This window comes from Athene noctua, chromosome 2 (genome assembly GCF_965140245.1).
Source record: "Athene noctua chromosome 2, bAthNoc1.hap1.1, whole genome shotgun sequence".
NCBI classification, from domain to species: domain Eukaryota; kingdom Metazoa; phylum Chordata; class Aves; order Strigiformes; family Strigidae; genus Athene; species Athene noctua.
The window spans coordinates 103,475,766-103,496,750 of NC_134038.1; the positions used below are offsets into that span (position 1 = coordinate 103,475,766).

General features: G+C 38.8%; 1 protein-coding gene across 1 annotated transcript in view; it reads left to right on the forward strand.

The window, feature by feature from the left end:
- Positions 1 to 9,180, forward strand: part of ATP9B (ATPase phospholipid transporting 9B (putative)) — a 168,070-nt gene extending 158,890 nt beyond the window's left edge. The window contains exons 26-30 of the mRNA XM_074899760.1: positions 1,101 to 1,209; positions 3,993 to 4,050; positions 4,734 to 4,937; positions 7,401 to 7,433; positions 8,232 to 9,180. Of these exons, the coding sequence (XP_074755861.1) occupies positions 1,101 to 1,209; positions 3,993 to 4,050; positions 4,734 to 4,937; positions 7,401 to 7,433; positions 8,232 to 8,368 (541 nt within the window). The 3' untranslated portion in view covers positions 8,369 to 9,180. The remainder of the gene's footprint in view (positions 1 to 1,100; positions 1,210 to 3,992; positions 4,051 to 4,733; positions 4,938 to 7,400; positions 7,434 to 8,231) is intronic.
- Positions 9,181 to 20,985: the final 11,805 nt, after the last annotated feature.

The window sequence follows — 20,985 nt, forward strand, 5'->3', positions numbered from 1 at the left end:
GTAGTTGGTGTCTGCCACATTTTTCATACATTTATCATTAGTATGGTACCAAGGCCTGGAATGAGTCTACAAAGAAAAGTCAAACTAGGTTGAATAATGCACTATGTGAGGGGGGAAGCCTCATTATCACCTCTCTGAAGAGGAGGATTTACATAACCTCAGAAGAAAATACCATATAGCCTTTTTCACGTACAGTGCGAAAACAGTAGAGGAAATCTCCCAAACCAGTTTCAGCTATTACATAGATTGCCATGCAAGCCTCAGTGAGAATCATAGATTCTTCTGTTAAAAGTGGAGCTGAACCTGCTGACTATGAAATTTCCTCTGAGAACGCGCTGTCGAAGTCTGCCACATAGATTTCCATTCAGGTGAATGTATGCAGGATTAGGAGCACCCTGGTTATGTTACAGAAGCTGCTTTAGTAATATGGTTCCACTAGTCATACAGCTGAGGGATATGAATATACTCAGGTTTGTCCCTGCTCTCAGCCTCTTTTGTCCTAAGAGCTCCTTTTTATACTCCTTATAAACAATAACAACTTAAATCATTATCAGATCAAAGTCTGATTATACCAGATTGCAGAGGCAAGCAGTAGACCTCTCCAAAACATTTGTAAATAGTTGCGCTAAGTTCTAGGAAAGTACATTCTAAAGTATGCATCTGGCACATGCCTACTAAAATCTAAAGCCATTTACAAAGCTATTAAGACTTTTGTTCACCCACCTACCTATACCATGATGTCTGAAATCGTACCATCATGAGTGGATGAATTCAAATGTCAGGTCTTTGAACTAGTTGTCCAAAGTTCAAGTGCACAGGTTGTACAGTAACAGGCGACAAGCTTGGGTGATGCTTGTAGAAGAAAGATAGGTATTTACTATTTTTGAATTTATAAAAGCTCTGTAACTTTTCATGAACCGGCAGCTCTCAAAAGTGCAAGAGCAGGCTGCATCTGTAAAGATGTATTGGTAAGCTGCCTCAGTACTGGGTAGAATCACCAGTTTAATTCCCCTTACATAAAAAGAATAATTGCACTCAGTAGTTCAGTTTAAAATCATATCATACAAAAGTGTCTATTTATGTGCTTTCCTTTCACTTAGGTATGCAACCATATATACTATGTTTCCAGTTTTCTCTCTAGTACTGGATCAGGATGTGAAGCCAGAAATGGCATTGCTATATCCAGAACTTTATAAGGATCTCACAAAGGTATGGATGTCCTCAGTGATCAGATATGAACAAATGCTGAAATCTCTGGTGTACGAAACTGGGAATTCTTACATTTTCTTAAGGTATTCCATGCAAGACAGATGCACAACTGTTGTAATGCAGACTTTTGTACTATGAAAATAATCTGTAGTACCAAATGTTTCACTCAGTTTTATTCGTACATTTGTTAAGTCACCAATGGTTGAACCTAAATAATTCAAACATAAAGGTATGTTGATGTAAAAGTTGCTTTCAGTCTGGCTTTATTTATGCTTACTTCTTCAAAGCTCCTTTTCCCTTTTAACAGGTAGATTAATTTGTAGATCTTTTTTTTTTCCCCACCTAACCCCCTGAAATTACTACTGACCACTCCAAAAGCTGACTTTCTTTAATAACAGATGTTGATAACTGATTTATCTTAACTGAACCATCTGTAGATACTGTTCTCTGTGCACATATCTGCAAACAATGAAAGTGTATAATACTTTACCCATCAAAGTGAAACAAATCTCAAGTTTCCATAAATTTTTTGAAAAGTACTTCCACTCCATCTTAAACTGTTAGCTAGAAAAGTTATCATCCAAGGCATAAGTAGATAGTCTTTTTAGGATAGATTCTTTTAGAAACATCTTCAAAGTTCAAAAGCAGACTCTACTCAGTGAGGGTCCAGACTTTTCAGATGCTTTGTCTTTTTAATTGTACAAAATAAGATATGTTAGTCTGGGAGAACTTGGAGCTCTTGATTCTCTTTCCTCTTCAGAACCTTTAAAGTTTCTTTGTGAGATTTCAGCCTATAATTAATCTCATAAAAGCATGCCCTTACACCTGCTAAAGGCAGTTGTAAGCTTGCCTGTGGAAACCTGTTTATGGAACTTGGAAGCATCTTATTTCCAAAAACAAAAGTTAACCTGTATTCAAAACCTGCTCAGGATGGGTAGATGAATGCAGGCTAAATCTTTTGTTTAGGTTTATATGACAGTTCTTGGAGATGCTGAATCACTGGCTTTCCAGCTTATGTTGCACCTCTATGAATATTAAATAAGTAGAATCCAAATAATTCTCTTTGGAAGAAAAAAAAAAAAAAAAGAGAGAGAATGTTGAGGACTGGAAAGTACAGTTCAGTGCATTATGTGGGGCAGATGGTGATCAGTGAATGATAATGGATGAGTAGTACAAAAAGTTATTTATGTGCTATATTTGACTTCACTATTACCAGGTAATGTGAGTGTTTATTACAACAATTTATGATCATGCTGCCTTAGTTTTGACACTACGAAGCCTACATATTTCTGCACATCATTTTTCAAATTATGGACTCCAAATGCAAATCTCTACCAATGCTACTCAGTATTGTTCAAACACATCTTGACATGGACTTAATTGTATTCCTGGGAATTGGTTTCTTTTCTGGGGTATGCTGATGAGAATGCTTTTTAGATTTTTAAAAGAATCAGATATATTGGCACAAGTCATCGACAGACCCGTGTACCAGTGCAAGAAGAAGAAAAAGTTAGCAAGGTTTGAAGAGACAGGTGTGGCCACATACCCTGAAGGGCACACTGATTCAGTATTACTGTGGCTCCTATGGAGTTATAGCTAGAAAAGCTGGTGAAAATTGGAAAGGAAGTACAAGGCCTCCCTGCTTTCATCTGAAAATGATTCACAGCCTGTTGTGCAGCATTCCCTGGAGACTCAGAAGTCCATAAAGGTGAACCAAAACTCAAGCTCATTCTTATTTCACAAATCTTGCTATCTGGGAGCTATGGTCAAAGGTGGAAAGCAATGTCCAGTGCTCAAAGGACAGTGAGTAGGCACTCTTAAGGAAAAAGAAAAAATCTAATGTTTCTTTGTGCTGATACAAGTATTTCTTCCTGTATGTTCAGTCTGTCACCAACATTCTAGACTGTATACCGAATAATGAAAATGTCCTTAGCACCTTGCCATGAACTCTGTCTATCTAAGAATATGTTTTAGCATCTACTGAAGTAATAAACTCATCGCTTTCTACTGCAACAAAGCACATTTCTTTGTAAATACTGATTCTTGCCTGTTCTAGAGTGATCACTTCTTTTGTGGCAAAATGGCTGCTTTGTTTGCCATTTTATCCTTTTAAATGTGTATATTTTCAGCTCTACAGTTCTAACATATTTCATCAGTACCCTCACAGAATGAAAGAATCATATGCAGATGTACAGCATTTATTCTTTGAATTATGTATATGTTTCAATCTATAACATTCACAATCACAAGATGAAGTAAAATGTATTAGGTAATAGTTCCTTGCTGAAAACTTAGAGGAGTCATGTTTATTGTATGAATGCAAATAGACAGTTTATCCAACATTTAGAAGTGACTAGGAATGATGGTTTTGAGGTTTAGATCAGTAGGTACACAATGCTGTTTTTCTTTAAGAATGTGTTTTACAAAGCAGACATAAAAGCATTTTAAATAAAAAATAAACTATTTTTACTGTAATTATCCCTCTGACAACCAGCCAGAGCATTACAAGCTAAAGTATCTTTGCTGTTTAAGGCCTTACTTGTCCTATGCCCAAATTTAGACTTTATGTGATTTCTATACAAGTTTGCAATTAAGAATCATAAAAACAAGTAGAAGCTTTCTGGCCTATATCACTTCAAAGACTGCTTATTTTACTTGTAAAACGTCTCTGTAGTTATTAACTATTAAAAATATATGAACTGAGTAGATTTTAGGAGTTTGGATTTAAAAAAAAAAAACAAAAACAACTTGTGTTTAACTGTCTTCTCACATGTTTTCCTTAGGGAAGATCTTTGTCATTTAAGACTTTCCTCATCTGGGTTTTAATCAGTATTTACCAAGGTAGGAGAGAATCCTAATTTTACTGAACTGAGAATTTTTTGTCTGCTATTAGCAATATTGTTTTTCAGCTGCAGGTTGAATTCCCAAAGCTTAACATTTCATCAGCAGTTATATATATTGCTTTCTGTTTATCTCGTAAATCGATATTCCGGTAGTGTGCCAGGCCTATTCGAAACATGGTGTGGATTGGTATATTTATTGATGCATGTCACCTAAAAAAGGACATGTTTTTAATTAAATGCTAATCCAGAAAAATTTTAATGAGTGCTTATCACATTGCATTTATTTACACAGTAGTCTTCTTTCATGGAATGACAGAAGTACTGTCAAAAAAATCTGAATTATGTAATCAGTTAAAAGTAATTACACTTTCAACAGTATCTCATTTATTTGTAGCACTTGACAAAATTGGGTTAATTAACAGTTCATCAGATACACGGCACTAAGAGGTGTTTAATTTTCTAATAGTTTTATTTCTTCACAGATTTACTTTGGTTGTTTTATATCAAATGCAAAAAGTACGGTAAATATCACTTCTTTTAGAAAGATCAGTGTTACCTTATAAAAAAATTCCTGGGCAAGTTTTCATAATAAGAAATCAAATGTTCAGTGTGCAGTTGTAAAAACTGGTATGCTGAAATTTTATTGCAGAGCGTATTGTTAACTTTGTGTGCCTTTCCTAGGTGGTATTCTGATGTATGGAGCCCTGCTGCTTTTTGAATCTGAATTTGTACATGTCGTTGCCATTTCCTTCACTGCCCTAATCTTGACTGAGCTGTTGATGGTTGCACTGACCATACGAACATGGCACTGGTTAATGGTGGTGGCTGAATTCCTCAGTCTTGGCTGCTATGTGGCCTCACTTGCATTTCTAAATGAATACTTTGGTGAGTAATAGTAAAAGTATTTTAGCAAAGAACTGTGCTTTATATTTTTAATATTTTTTTCTCTTTTTTTTAATTAAGAATAGACAAAGTTATACTTTGTGCAATACAGCTTTCTCCATAAGAAATATGACTGAGTTGAAATTAAGTTTAAATAATGTAGGGTTTAAAATATTCTCTTACCCTTTTCTTCTACAGTTTGACAATCTTTATTCCTGTTAGTATGATTTATCTAGATGATAAACTTTACTCAGAGCATGCATGCTTCTCCCATCCTTGATCTGATCTTCACAGTCCGAACTGCATACCTTAAATTGGCTTTGGATTTGCACTATACTGCAAATAGCATTTTAAAAATATTAGCATCTTTCACTGAGTTGGTGAATTACTTAGTATGCCAGACCAAGTGGATCTCATTAGATGTAACCCACAAGCTTAAAAGAGCTGAAGTATTGCTCAGTGAGGCAAAAGACTATTAGGATAGATACTTTATATAAGTATCATTATTTCATAATTATAGTAAACTTATATTAAGCTTGCTTTACATTAAATTGCAGTATACTATACTGTGTCTTAAGGTTATGATTGTTCACAGTTCACAAGATGAAAAAACACATTTTAACTGCAAATCTTAACAGTCAAGGATCTGAGCATCAAAATAATACAGATTTCGTTTCATATCAAATTATTCTTCAGTAAAAACTATCTCAGTCTTAATGTGATTTTTACAAATGTAACTTTTACAGAAATACATATAAAAATTTTGATAATGCCTCACAAGGGGTAGAATCCAGCTCTTCCTCTCTCCATTTTCCAGGAGCTGATGAATAGAGTTGCCCTTCTTCAACTGTCACTTCTCATAGCAGAATTAAATATTATACGGTAGTTTCTAGGAGTCTCATAGTTGTGCTTTCACTCTCTCATGTCCCAGATGTTCAACATTTGGGTAGTATACTTGTATAATACAATTTTTTTTAATCAGTAAATGCTTTACTGCCTGTCCCAGGTGTTCTGTTACTTCCCAGATTTCTCAGCAGTCAAAATTTAATGAAGAAACAACCCTGCTGGGCTCTTGGTACTCATGTTGCACATTATTTCAGGTTTACCAGAGTACCTTTTTCTGTTCTCTGACACTGATGCCTGGACTCTTTAATAGAGATTATTGGATTGAGTCCTGAATCTCCACAGCCAGGTTACAAATGAAAGGAACAAGCAAGAACAGATACAGTTAGTGGCTCTTTAGATCAAACTTCCAGGAACTTCATAAAGCAGAACTTGCTGCTTCACCTTTGTAAGAATTTAGTACTGGTGACAGACAGTCCTTCCATCCTTTGTAGGTGTTGTTCAGGGAGAAACACCTTCAAGTGTGGTGTTCACAGATGTGTACAAACTTCAGGGACCTTGTTTCTTGCAAACCTTTGCAATAAAGGGGAGTGCTTTACTGTCCTCATGTATTTGTTGGACAAGTCCAAGCAACTGAGTACATAAGTCCCCAGGCATGTGACAATTTAACTTCTGTATTTTTCATCATTGGGGGTACTGAAAAGGCTGCAATTTCATGGGCTTTTGTAAAGATGTATTTTACACTGTGTTATACATCAGTTAATCTGAGAAAATGCATTTCTGTTAGTCTCACTTCTGCTTAATGCTTTACTGTTACTTAATCTGTCAAATTATAACTGGAGGGAGGGAGCCATTTTTTATGCATGTAAGGTAGTATAGACCTAAGTGATGGTTTACAGTTCAAGGTATAAAACAACTTCCATATATCAGGGAAAACAATCCAGTCCAATAGTGCTTGACTTCAGCAAGTAGACTGTTTCTTTCAATGATGTTACTTACAAGCATCATCTCCTCCCAGAGAAATTATGACAGGACAGTCAAATTAAAAAGATGGAAATATTTGATACTGCTCTACAGCTCTAACTCATGGAAGTAAATCAGTTTTTAGATTTCTGAGTTAATTGCACACAATGGCCTTAGTAGACACGTCTCTGATATATTACATAGGCTTTTAGTATGTCTAAGCAGGCTGAGGCTAAAACTGTATAACAAGTTTATATGTTGAAATTTAAGATACAAAATATTTTTAATGAGTAAAGTTGGAGCAGTAAAGCATTCTTTACTACATTTTCTGAAGTGAATTTTCATTCACATTAGAACAGTTCCAATCAAGTTGTTTATACAGTAAATTATACCTTGAAGTCAAATGTAACAAAACTGCCTACTTACAACCTTAAAACATGACCAAATATAAAATCTTTGTATTTTCAAAATGTTTTGGTTTAATTGCTGTTTAAAATATTCTGATTGCCATGTGAAAGGCAATAATATTCCAGTTACTGCTACTAACATATTTTTCATTTCTGTTCTGTGTAGCTAACCTCTTTGTTTTGGGTTTTTTTCACATAACTTGTTTATTTTCTGTAAATCTTTTCATTTTCATTCTCCCTCTTTGTGAAACAGGTATAGGCAGAGTGTCTTTTGGAGCTTTCTTAGGTAGGTGAATTTCAACTTTCCTTGAAGTTTTTTTTAAAGTCCTTAACAATTCATTAAAGAGTAGTAAATTATTTAATATACACGTTTGTAAATAATGGAAAAAGGCAAAAAAACATAATTCTTCACGTTACCTGGGTTCTGGGATCTTTCCATGATAATTAAGTATGACCTGACCATCACAAATGTAGTCAAAAAATTTCACTAGCAAGTGTAGAGTGTCACCATTCTTGTTAATATTTGTCACAAAAGATAGTTTTTCCACTGTGGCTTGTGGCAATATCACTATGTTATTTTCGCTTTAAATTTTGGGGCTCTAGTTTAATTCTAAGGTTTTAAGAATCATTCAGTCTAGTTGTGGTGGCTGTTTCAGGGAAAAATAAGCTGAATATGGAATAAAAGATCGAAAATGTTAGCAGAATTTCTGATTGGGAACTTGTATTATAGTGTGCAAAAAGTTCTTCTTACTCGAAAAATAAGCTGGCTTAGCTTTTTATTATGAGAAAGCTTTTAAACTGAGATTCTGTTTCCCCTAAAATTATTTTGTGCTGCAAAACAGTGTAAGGACCATAAAGGAATTCTAAAATTCCTGGCTGAAGAAAATAGTAGGCAAAATCAAAATGTTGAGGTTAACTTTATGTTGTTTTGTTGCCTTTTTTTTTTTTTTTTTTTTTTAATTTTGCATGGTCTTGAACAATGGCATAAGCATGCAATTGAGAGTTGTATTGACTTTGCACTATGGAAGTTCCAGTTTCTATGTTACCAGCTCCCATTACTTATTTTCCCTTTTTGTTTCTGCAGATGTTGCCTTTATCACAACTGTGACCTTCCTGTGGAAAGTGTCAGCAATCACTGTTGTAAGCTGTCTTCCACTTTACATTCTCAAGTACTTGAAGCGCAAATTTTCTCCTCCGAGTTACTCCAAGCTTACCTCATAAAAGTAATTATATTCCTATGGTTTTTCACTCACACCAGTCTGCAAATTGCACATTCACTGTGCTTTAGTGTCTATGGATTTATGTTGGTTGGACTAAAGAATTTAAAAAAAAATAATAAAAGTGATAGAGTGAATAGAGCACAAAAAGAGGAGGAAACATCCAACAGGTACAATAACACAGAAGTATACTAACAAGAGTATCAGATATAAACTAATTTTTTCATGTTGATTTTTTTTTACATTCAGTTGGTATGATTATAAAATAAAACTGAATTCCCGTTGATTTGACAGTGCTTCTGAATGGTTTCATTGCTACTGTAAAGGATTTTTTTCCTACTGTACTAATCTGCAAGTTGAATTGAAAGTTTCATTATTTATTACATAACTTCCCTTCTTTAATCATTACATAACTTCCTAATTCAAGTGCTTTCCTTTAATGTTTATATATGGAAAAGTTCATTCATCCATACTTATTATAACAAACCTAATACCTGTAAATGCCCGTGTCTGTATTAGCAGCTATTATTCCTCATCAGACATTGACTAATATGCACTATTTGAATTATGTACAGATGTCTGCATAGCACAGTATTATTTTAGGATCTGTTGTCCTGTTCTGTACTCTCCATTTCTGGCACCAGTGAATTACAGATCTGTGATGCTGACAGCAGTTCTTTAAATGCACATTGCATTCAGGTGGCACAAAAGCTGTTTAAAAATTAAATGATAAATTCTGTACATAACTTCACTGCACCTGTTGATCTGTACAGATATCAGACATGGCTGCTCAGTAAACATGTTTTCAAATTCTTATTCATTTTGTATTTGTAAAACTGCAAATAGTGTCAAAGTACATTTCTATATATGAGAAGTCCAGTAAACCTTGTATTAGCTAATATGTTTAAATTGCCTTGTAATCTGTTTACTTAGGTTACTCAGGTAAAAGAAAATAAGATGAACACATGAACATTATGGTAGGAAAATCTATCATCTTCCAGGTTGTAAATGTTTTTATAACTTAGTTTGGGTGCAAACTTGTTTAAAAAAAAAAAAAATCAAAACATTTTTGCTTGTTGTAAACTGTCAGAGTTGAGTATCTTGGCTGAGTTATGACACTTTACAGCAGTTGAAGATTTGTTCCAGAAACTCATATATTCTGATACAATCTGAAGGGTCCAAATACTGCATACTGTACTGGAAAGTAGGATATGTTATTTTAGTTTTCCATTGTAATAGAACTTTGCTTTCTCAAGAAGTACGTATAAGGAATTTGGCATAGTCTGTTAATCAGTGGAAAAGAATAGCATAATTATCCATGCTTTATTAAATATTTATGTATGTGTTTTAAAAAAACACGTAATATGGATGTCATTTTTATGTTTGACTGTATGCCTGTGCAACATAATTCCTTGTTTAGTCTCTTATAACTTTGCCCTGATGTCATTATTATATCGGATGAGAGATATTTAAGTGATAAATATAACTACTTCCTGGGAGAGCAGAGGAAACTGCTGCAGAGCTATTTGGACTCCACTCCTTCAATTTTTGTTTTGAACGTTTTTCTTACTAGCTATTTCTCTGCCTTTTTAAAAAAAATTTCATTCCTCATTACAAAAGCAATAAAGCCTAATTTCTACCAAATATTATTAATGGTATATGTATTAAATAAGCTACTGCAGTAGTGTTTCTTTTAATGATACAACATTGCAGATTAGTTTGCTCTGTCCTTCTGTAAACTCACTTATGTAAAACCCCCACAAGATGTCACTGTTCTTGCATACTAGCCAAAGCCTTTCTTCATTTTATGTGGTTTTGGCAAGATGCTCTTAGTTTGTATTTTTAGTTTAGTCCTGTGATATTTTTGTTGCTGATTTGCTTTAATTTTCTATTTTTCCTCAATAAGTGGTAATTACTTTGAATCATTTAAGGAAAGTCACCAGTGTGCAGTTGTTCTGAAACATTGATGATGTTTTCTTCAGACCTTTTTGTCTTGTATATTGTGAGCTCACAACCATATGTATAAGATTCAGTAGAAAGCAAAAACTTAAGAGTTGGTCGTCCTTCATCTATACATCAGATCTTTGACATTAGGCAGAAAAATAGGAAAAAAACAGAAATTAAACTAGCAGTATGAAAGTGATAGTGTTACTGTAATACAATCTTATCCATGTGTACAGAATTTATAGTGTACATATATTAATCCTCCGCATTAATACTGTGAGGTTAGTGTGATAGCAAATTTTAGATCCTACACACAGATACAAGCCTTTCAGAAGTGGAGTCAATTCTCTGGAGTGCCTGCTTTCGTAGAGTATTTTCAATATACAGCAAAGGTCTAGCTTCAGCTAGCACTTTATTTTGAAGACTGCGTAAGTCTGATTCAGGTGACTGACCCTGCTTTTGAGGTTCAGCCACTGCAAAACTATGTATTACCAGGAAAGTCTGCTTTCTGTTCATTCATGTCACTCAGCCACAGCACTGTAAAGGGGTAGCGCTACCATATCACAGTAGTTGACAGGTAACAACATCAATACGGAATTTCAGTATTGTAATATGACATCTTTCAGTAGAAAGCTTTAATGTATTGTGGATTTCAGTACAAAGTAAGCTTAAGTTCCATCACAGTCCTTGGCTCTTAGATCAGAATGGTAACGTGTCCAGTGTGAAGGTGAATAAATTATTTCATAAGAATCTCGTTCTGTTGCCATTTCATGTTAGTATATGTTAGGAATAAATCTGGAGCACCAGATCAGTTTACATAAACACAGATTTAGGCCTTGGATTTGCAAGTTACACCCAGAAGGACCTTATTTTATTTGCTATTAAATAATGTTTACTTTTGTGAGCTGCTATGTCAGAGATGTATTTCTGAAATGGTAATCATGCCTCTTTGAAAACATGTTTGGAAAACAGTTTCAGAATTGGGATAGGATGGAGGGGCAAGATGTGAACAGGAAATACGCCTTCACCAAAGTAACACATGTAACAATACTGACCTATCTGGACCATGTTTAAATAAGCATGTGAGCTAAACATCTGCTAGATTTCCTATGTAGTTTGATGGAAGAACACAGGGAAAAGGAGAGATCCTGCAAAAAAGAACTACTGGTAATTATTATATCGGTTTCTTTTGATGCTGTTCTAAACTTATGTGTTCGTGTAACTGCTGGAAGACATTTTACTACAGAAGGTATTAGCTTGCAAATGGAAGCCAAAATTAAATCATTTCATACTTAACATTAAATCTGTAGCACTCTTCCATGAATGCGAGTGTTTACAACAGTGTTTTTATGTTCAGACTGAGCTTGCTGACACATACCATCGGAATTCAGCTGTGTGGTACGTCCTGTTTTCTTCCTAAAATTTCTGAATGGTTGTCCAAAAACATGCCGTTGCTTTTGTATGTACATAGGAAGTGTGTATTATCTTGATGAGCAGCATCTGCTTGAGCCAGCCTCTATTATAAATGTCCTCCTACCTTGTGCCTGCAAGTGTGAGCTTAAACAATTTTCAGTCTCCTTTTAATACATGTCTGCAAGAGGGAATTCTGCACCAGGAACCTTTTCAGACTGGTCACCAGTTCTGCAGGTATTTAAGCAAGAATTTTAACATTCACATATGTACTTAAACAGCTGTTAGTCATGAGGGTCAACTTCTGTAGATGAAGAGGAGATGATTTCCCCACATACTGCTTTTATCCCTATTTCTGCATGTTAGTAGGCCTGAGCAGTATAGTCTCCGTACTCCTCTGCACCCTTATTGCCTGTCTCAGGGCATTCAGATTACTTTGAGGAAGAACCGACCTCATCTTCTGCTGGTGAGCTAGGCAGTAATTTGCTGGGATCATCCTCCATCCCTACACTGATGTGCACCTCTGCCTTGCTTGTACAGGGTACACTGGAGGGTTCCTTCATCGCTGGAGGTTGGGGATGTTTGTGCCTGATCCACCTTTGCATATTTACCGTGTGAATGATGGTGAGTCAGGCTTGGGGAAGGGCTTACTGTATCAGTGACACTATAGACTTCCTTAGAGGCTTTGGAGATGTGCTGTTAACAAAGATACTCCAACATGACACCTTTTCCAACTTTTGCAGAGCTTTGTATTCTTGGGTTTTATATTGGCAAGATAACTTGAAAGAGGCTTGCATCTGTTTCACACTAGCATCCCTTCACATGTCCGGAGGAATTCATGTGGCTCCCAACAGCCCCTGCAGGACAAAGGAATTTAGCGTGGAGTATGTGGAGTCTGGACAGACAGTACTCTTTAAAAAGTGATAGCCACAGGAGGAGAGGTGGCTGTTCTGCTCTTCCTACTGCTGCAGAAGCTATTGTAGGTCCTGCTTACTCTGACTTCCATTTGAATTTTAGCTTCCATGGAGTTTCTCCTTATTTTTGCACGCTAGAAAGGAAAGAACTTGGCCAGCAGCCTTTTACAACACTTCATTTAATAACCTTTCTGTATCTAGGCTGTTATTATTATAAGTCAATTGAAACTTGAAGGCAATCAAAAAAGCCCTTCGATATGTTAGCCCCCTGTAGGGAGGAAAATCAGTATGAGTGAACGAAGACAACATGGATCGAACATCATATGTAAACAAACAGGAGGCGCAATATCTTTAACACTGTGTTAAAAAGCATAGGAATTCCTTTTGTAAACAAAACACACTTAAAGTGAGATACTTCCCAACAAGTATTAACTACCCAACAGATGCCCTCAGCAGGGTTCACAGCTGTTATTGTGAGTGGGAATTTGCTCAGCCAATTGCTAACAAAATCCTTCTCTAATAGGGAATGGCACTGAAAGACCTATTCAGTACTGCATCGACCAAAAACATAGTTTTGATCAAAATGTTTTACAGCAGAGGTTGTGAAAACCGGGTGGCTTGAACAGGATAATGAAAGCACACTCCACAGTCGAGTTGACAAATTCTAATTTATTCTCCCATTCCTGACCAGATTTCAGCAAAACTGCAGCTGAGATTTCTCTTTACTGTAGTTTCCTCCTGTCCTCCGGCATGTGTTCAACTTGTGATTGTAATTGGCAATGGCAAACCTCTAAATTGCCCAGAAGAAAAGTGGATTTGAGGAATACTTAGCCTTTTTGCATTACCGAGCTATAAGAAAGATCATAATCTACTCTTAAGAAGGATTTCTTTGTAACTATGATGCATGATAAGTATTTATGGCCCTGCCTTTATTCTTCTAGCAGTAAACTATGTTTATTTCCTCTTCTCTTGACAAAAGCAGTAAGAATAAAGAGCTTTGGTTATAACGTTCATGTAGCTTTAAGCAAGCGGTACACAAAATAGACCATTGTAACACTTATTTGTGGAACTGCTTTCCATTGTTTCTCTATAACGTACACATTTAGTTTTTTCCATGGGCCCTCTGTGTTTTGCTCTGAGTTCTAAGCATGAATTTGATTTTGCAAAGTAAACACACATTGTGTGGAAGGAAATTATAGATAACTACTTCAAAAGCCTGTTGAAAATGAATTCCTGGCCATTTGGGCTGGAAGGCTGGGGGATGTTAATGGATGAGCAGACCTGTAAGGGGTAAGTGCACGTACATATGTTTTGTATTTATTGGAATCATCTATTGCCTATTTGAAGGAGAGATCTGGGAATTCTCAGTCAAGATGTTCCCTTGGGGAACACCTCTAGGCTGCATATGCTCAGTAGAGGAAGATGAGCTGTTGTCTCCCCTGTGTACAATCACTGGTTGCTGACTTCTCTTGCCATTGAATTCCAAATTCATCTGCAGGAACACAGCTACGTATGCACTTCCCCAGCTTCTGGTTCCCAGAGTACCATCTCCCTTTATCAGAGTACTGACTTTGCCGTGACAGTCCTCTGATTGTTGCTTATCTTGATCCCAGCTGAATGGAGTTTATCCTAGCTGTAGGAGGTAGTTTTTCCATCCGAGTGTCATGAGCAAGATAGCTGACACAGACATGGTCTTGTACATATTTATCCCTATCCAAATGCAACTGAAGCACTGTAGCAAATCTGTGATTTAAGAACAACCAAACAGACAAAGGTACAATTCTATCAAATTCTGAGAAGAGCTGAAGGGAAATGAGATTTAATGGCTTTTGAGACTTTTGTCCTGTGGCTGTAGTGATTTTTGCCTTGCTTTTATAGGTGCCTTTCAATTTTTGGCATAAACCTCTTCATGTGAGGAAACAGTAAAATATTTCAGGTTATTCAAAAAATAATAGTCATCTGATTTTTAAAAATATCCTAGCTGGAGGCTTTCACGTTACTGTCCTAGCTGTGCATAGCTAGTTATAATTTTGCTAGGTTCTTTTACATTATTTTTGGTGTTAGAATAGAAGGAGGGTAAGTGACATAGGAGGACATCTGTGCATTTGTTAGGAGTTAGATGTTACAGTAGAGGATGCCAAAATTTAAGAAATTAGTATCTTGAAGTGGTTTAAGTTTACATATATTGTATGAGCTTAGAAATTAGGAGGAGGGGTGGGGGGATAAGAAATCTGCTGCTCACAGTAACAGTTTTGTGATGCCCTTGTGCAGACTTGAGAAGAAAAAAAAAACCAATCTTACTAAAAAATAAAATAAATTCAATAACATTTTCTGAAAATAAGACTTCCAAGACAACCCACACCTGAATGCCTGGAACTACTGAGGGAAATCATATTTTTAACAACCCATTTCAGGAACACAAGCCCGAAAGAAACTATTTCAGCCAGTCAAAATGCCATGCATTTCTTGCCTCACTCTGCTATCACATCTGGCCCCGCTTGCATTAGAAGAGATTTTTCCTGACCACGAATGACCCAGATGGGCTTTGCCGGTAACATCAGGCAGGATCCCTGCACATTCGCCTGTTGTCACATTGCACTTGTGGCCTTGTGTTATCCTGAGAATAGCTGCCATGCAAAGGTGCCTCCGTGCTTTGGTCCTGTTGTGCCCACTCAAATGTCGAGCGACACCAGCGTAAGTAGTCCCCAGCCAGAGCAGTTTTCCAGCTGTTGAAGCAATCGGCTTCTGTGTAAACTGGTTTGTAGTGCTGGAAGGGAAGCAGGGCAGAGAAAAATAAGCTCTCTCTGTACAACCTGAAGCAGATGGGGGGGGGCGGGGAGTAGGAAGAAAGCCAAGCTGCTAGTCACATAACCATGCTACTGGCTTACCATCTGTCCAAAAGCAATTACCTGGAAATGGCAGGTGAGGCAGGAGAATGAGGTTATAGCTCAGCTGTAACACAGAGCCGGCCCGAGTCACTGATCGGGTATTCCGCAGCGTGAGAGTCCCTCTTCCTGACGTGCAGGTAACTCACTGCCAGCTCAGTCGTACCAGCACGGTGAGTGATGGATCTCACTGCCGGAGGATCACGGAAAGGGCATCTTAAAGCAAAGCCTGCCCTAGCGGCAGCTCCTTTGGGGTATGGGAGCAGAGATGCCTAAAACTGCAGAACTTGGCATGTTCTGGTCAGCCACAGGAAATGCCTTCAGAGGCAGAAGGCTGGGGGAGAAAAGGAAAGCGTGTGGGGAAACAATTTTGCCTGAGACACAACAAAATCATCCCCTCTACCCTCGCCCCCCCTCCCCGGCATATGTGGTGGGCTGTGGTGGAACATCCAGGCAGCACCATGCTGTGGGATCAGTGCAGCTTTCCACAGCTTCCACCTGCAGTTCACCAGCGTGGCAGGAAAGGACGTACTGTTAGAAGGTGAATTCCTGCTTTTTTTTACTTTATCCTGTACCCAGCTCCTTTGCTGTCTGCCATGGTTAGCAGAGAGAGCTTGTGACTCCCAGTCCATTGGGGAAAAATCAGAAGGCTGCTTGCAGTTATCTTGAAGGAGCTCTAAGCCAAGTCTATGGGTCTGGTCCCGTGCCACCACCCAATGCTCAGCATGGAGGCATATCCCCTGAGCACAGCATGCTGCTTTGACATGGATTGAAGCCAGACCCTGCTCTTCTAGCAAGCCACTTGGAGCCACCCTGGGGACATCAGGAGCTCTCACATGTGAGCTGGTCTTCTTGCAAGCCATTTTCTAGATCATCTCATTGCCCTAGCTATTCCTCAGCGCCTTCCTGCCATTCTTGCTTGTGTTCTCTGAGTAACATGGGTGTCTAGGGCCTCTCTGAAATCACAGCCTGCTGATCTTGTAGCTGTTGACTCAAGCATAGTCACATCTGCATGTGGGTCAGGGTTGGTGACTATAGTCAAGGCTTCAATTATTTGTGTTGTATTTATTTTTAAAGATGGGACACAAATTCCATGAGAGAGACTCATCTGGTGATCATGTGAAGAGCGTGATCAAGCAGCTTCTCAGGGCTGAGCTGCTTTCAGGCAAACTGAATTCAGCACATGTGCTGCCAGTTCAGCTAAGGGAGAAATTTTGGAGAGAAGACACCAGGTAAAGAGCCCTCCAGCAACTCAAGGAAAACATGAAAAACAAAGGCCTCTCTATAGTCTCTCTTGTTACCTGCCGGTCCTGTTTGTGTCCCAGACATCTCCCGGCTCTTCTACTTTGCATCCCTCCTTTTCTGGTTTGATACTCTTCCAAGGCATGAAAAATGTGGGAACCATATCTCTTCTTAAGAGAAAGAAAAAACAGGAGCTGGTTATGAGTCTGCAATACAGCTTCCTATTATGCAAATTTCAATGTCAGTATCAAAACTTGAGGTAGGAACTAAGAATTTAGGAGATGTGAGGCAGATGAAGGGGGAAGACTAATAATTTCTATGGTTTTGCCCATACAACAGTTTCTATTCACAGTTGGAGGAGGTCTCCACCAGGAGTCACTGGTGACTTTAAATACTACTATTTTTAAGATGTTTGCTGTGTGAGTAGGAGCCTGGTTTCCAAAAAAATGCTAAGTGCTCACTGATCAAGCCTTCAGTCTCTTGACAGATCTCAAGCTGGTCAACCAAAATGATCAGTCAGAAGGAAATAAAGAGTATAGGAGCAGCAAATAGGTAATTGTTGTTGGTATCACATTATGGGCCCTGAGCAAGATGCTGGAGAAGATGATAAAGGTTATTTGGAGATAGAAAGAGGCCCTTTGATTAATTAAGACTAATTAATTAAGATAGGACAATGGAGTAGTTTTGCCGTTACTGAGAATGGATAGAAGTGAGGAATGATGACAACAATAGTGAGATGGGGGTAGAGCCATTGTGTAAGAAGAAAGGTCCTAGGACCTTGCCTAAGTGACCTGGAAGGAAAGAAATGGTACCTTTTTCTTACAAGGAGGCAGGGCTTTCCTCAAGGTCATAGACCTGCTGATTTAAAATCATGGGTATATGTAGGCTTGATGGTGCCATTTCCACAGAGCGTTGAAGGAAGAACTTAATTTTTAACCCAAGACTGGATCATTGTACTTCTGTTTGAGTGGCCCTTTAGCTTGGAGATTGCTTCACTTGTGGTTGGGTTTTTTTCCTGAAAATACAGTGTGATTTTTACCTATATTCAGGAATGGTCACTCTAGAAATTAGTTGATTAACTTCAGTGTAATTCCATACCTGTCACTCAACTTTCTTCTCACCCTCCTGATTACTGCAATCTTGTGCAAATATGTGCACTTCTGAGTACAGGAGATACATCTACAGGGACTTCTGTCCTGCTCCAAGGTCTGACTTGCTGCCCTGGCTTGGTGCTGCTTTGAACGGGTCCTAGCTCCTGCTCTGCCCCCATACACTACCCCATCAGTTCCCCTGCCAGAGCCTGGCTGTTGGTTCTTTGCTTTGCCTGTCTTCCAGCGCCTGAACCGTTTGAATGCTTGTTAATCCTGTCCACGGAAAGCACAGTCGAACTGAGGTTTCTTAACACAGCGTTATGATTGAAATAGCTGCAAACTACTGCTAGGGCATCAAAGGCAGAGAGAGAGAACTGTACAGCTCTCCATGGCCAGCAGGGTTTCACACGCCCTCCAGCCAGAAGCAGCACCTGCATCCTTTCCCTTCTAATTCAGCATCCGCGCTTTCCAAAACTGGTCTCGGGTTCTATTTGAATTACTGATGCGTTTAAGAAGGTGAGAGTCAACATCAGCAGATACGGGAGGTTTGCCTTAGTATTTTATTTCTAAGGCAATCGCAGGAGTTTCTTGTGAAAGCTGGTATTTTCACAAAAGCCAGAAGGGGGCAGTGGAGGCTAACAAATAAGTAAAATCCCGCAACCACTGTAATCACAACCAACAAAAAAATCCCCTCCTTTCAAGTTACACAGTGCTCGTTTTCTAAAATTGTGTTTCAGTAGTATTGGAAAGAAAAGTTTCCCTAATGGCTTAGTCTTAAATCTTCCAGATGAGACAGAAATCACTATTATAGAAAGGATTTATGTCGGTGCAGTCATTGTCAAACACCATCACCCCAACATCTGTGACTGGAGATGGAGTCTCCACCTGACTTTAATTTATCAGCACGAGTGTTGAAAGGTAGAGGGGTTTCTGACAGCAGTCCATCCAGGCTGGCTTCAAATGAACATCTTGGCATTCAGAGTCTTCTCCCTCTAAAGCAAGTTTGTGTTTTTTCTTGAACTTTTAATTGGATGATGAGAGGAGAAAAAGCCCTTAAGAGAAAACTACCTCAGGTAGCATTTACTGCGATAACCTGTGGATGACATTTCAGTAGCCGTGGCTGCAGCTGGCTCAGGTCAGACTTCACGTCAAGGACTTCATTAGCCACTTTTTGCCAGATTTTCTGGCCAGTAGGGCCAACCATCAGAAGCAACATATTCCTGTGCTCCTAGCAGGGCAGAATGTTTCATCTCAGCTGGACATTCCCCTCGTCACCACTTCTGAATCACCAGTCCACAGGACTGCTGTGCCAGACCCAGCATTGTGGTTGGGTCCATGAACCAACATCCTGGCAGCCCTTCCTCTGCCTAATCCTGCCACACTCCCAATCTTCGCACCAATGTTCCTTAAGGACCGTCATCACTGAACTGGGAGCTCCTGCTTTGACCCCTCCATACTTATCCCAAGCTGATCTCTTACTACCCTGCCTTTACCTTTCTCTGACCTACCACTGATACCAGCCTTAACCCTAACTTGGCTGTTCATCCAAACCAGTCCCAGGATATAAGTAGGAGTCTTTTACTAGGCTTTGTATTCAGTCACCCTGAACCACCTTCAGATCCCTCCTCAATACAAATATTTACTCTGAGGTCACCAAGTCTAGCCAGCCATGAACTCCAAATGGAGGAGATCATTATGTGTGCGTCTATGTGCCTGTGTGTGCACAATTTCTGGGGCCTCTAATCCCTTGGGTCACTATACCTGTTGGCACTTGGAGAACAGTGACCGGAGACGGGAGCCTCCAGACCTCCATACAGCACTGGACCTCTGCAGCCCAGCAACAAGTGGAGGAGCTTTCCAGGGGTGGAAGCAGAGGCTATGTGTGGGTGGGAATGGCCTTTCTTTGTCTTGCTAGAAGTTGCTGGCCACTTCTGTCAAATCAGTCTGCATTCACTTATTGGCGTGCATCCAGCAAAACTTGGAGCCAAATCCCGGACTTACAGACTTGACAGCTTTGACTCATGTAACTTGAGAAACGCCAAGAAAAGTATTTCATTGTGGCACAGCTCTTACGGACAGCTCGGTGCATCAGTGCTGGGCAGCAAGCAGGCAGCAGCCCTTCAGCAGTAAATCCAAGTGGCTTTAATCTCAGAGACTCAGCTCTAGTGACAGATTCTTCAGCAGAAGCCCCGAACTGTCCCATGAACCAAGTTTCAGCCCTTGTCTTTGGTCTGTCTTTTCACACCTGCCTTTCCCAGAATAAGCTTGGTGGATAGATCCAGCCTGCCATTTCTCTACCTCTTAGCTTAACAAATGCATTGCTGTCTGCATGTATCTGCCTGTGCAATTTGTCTTCCCTTGCACCACACACGTCTGTGGGGAGCCTCCTTCTCACACACCACAGTTGAGAGGCTTCTTTAATTTTGTAACTTACTTAGTGTGCTTAAAAAGCAACCTCAAAATAAATTTAATTGGACTCTTGGGAGGAAGGGAGTAGACAGAGGCCTGGAAGCACAGAGGAAGAGATTAATTTGTATCATCTTCACGGTTTTCTTTAACTGCTCCAGGCTCGCATTCGATACACCTGCATTAACTTGAGGTAGAACAGTCTGTTGATGAGACCTGAGCCGCAGTGCAGACCCAGAGCCCGGTGTCAGGCAGTTGTGTGGTTTCATAATGCCTGTACTTTCAGTGTTGCACTGGAACATGGTTTAGAGCAGAGGAATTGTGAGGTGCTTTCTGGTGTTTTTGTTAACAATGAGGAAAATGATTCTCTGGCTTTGCAGAGCTGAGAGTCTCATGTTTGAACTGCTAGGGCTGAGTAGTTCATACTGAAAAACTTTTGCACGGCCTTTGAAAAGTCCTGCTCTGCGATGTGTGCCAAGCAACTACAATGACTTAACACATTTGGTTTTCAGAGACTTGACCAAGGCATCCTAGGTAGTTTGATCCTACTAATGTTTGCAAATGTGTCTTGTTCTAGTTGCTAGTGAATTTGCACTCTCACATACAGCAACAGATGCAAGAGAAGAGATGGGGTTCTTCCCGAGACTTTCTGGTTCTGCATACTCATTTGGAAATCAATTTAATGCATTTTAATTGCCTATTTTTCTCCTTGGTTTTCTCTTTACAGCT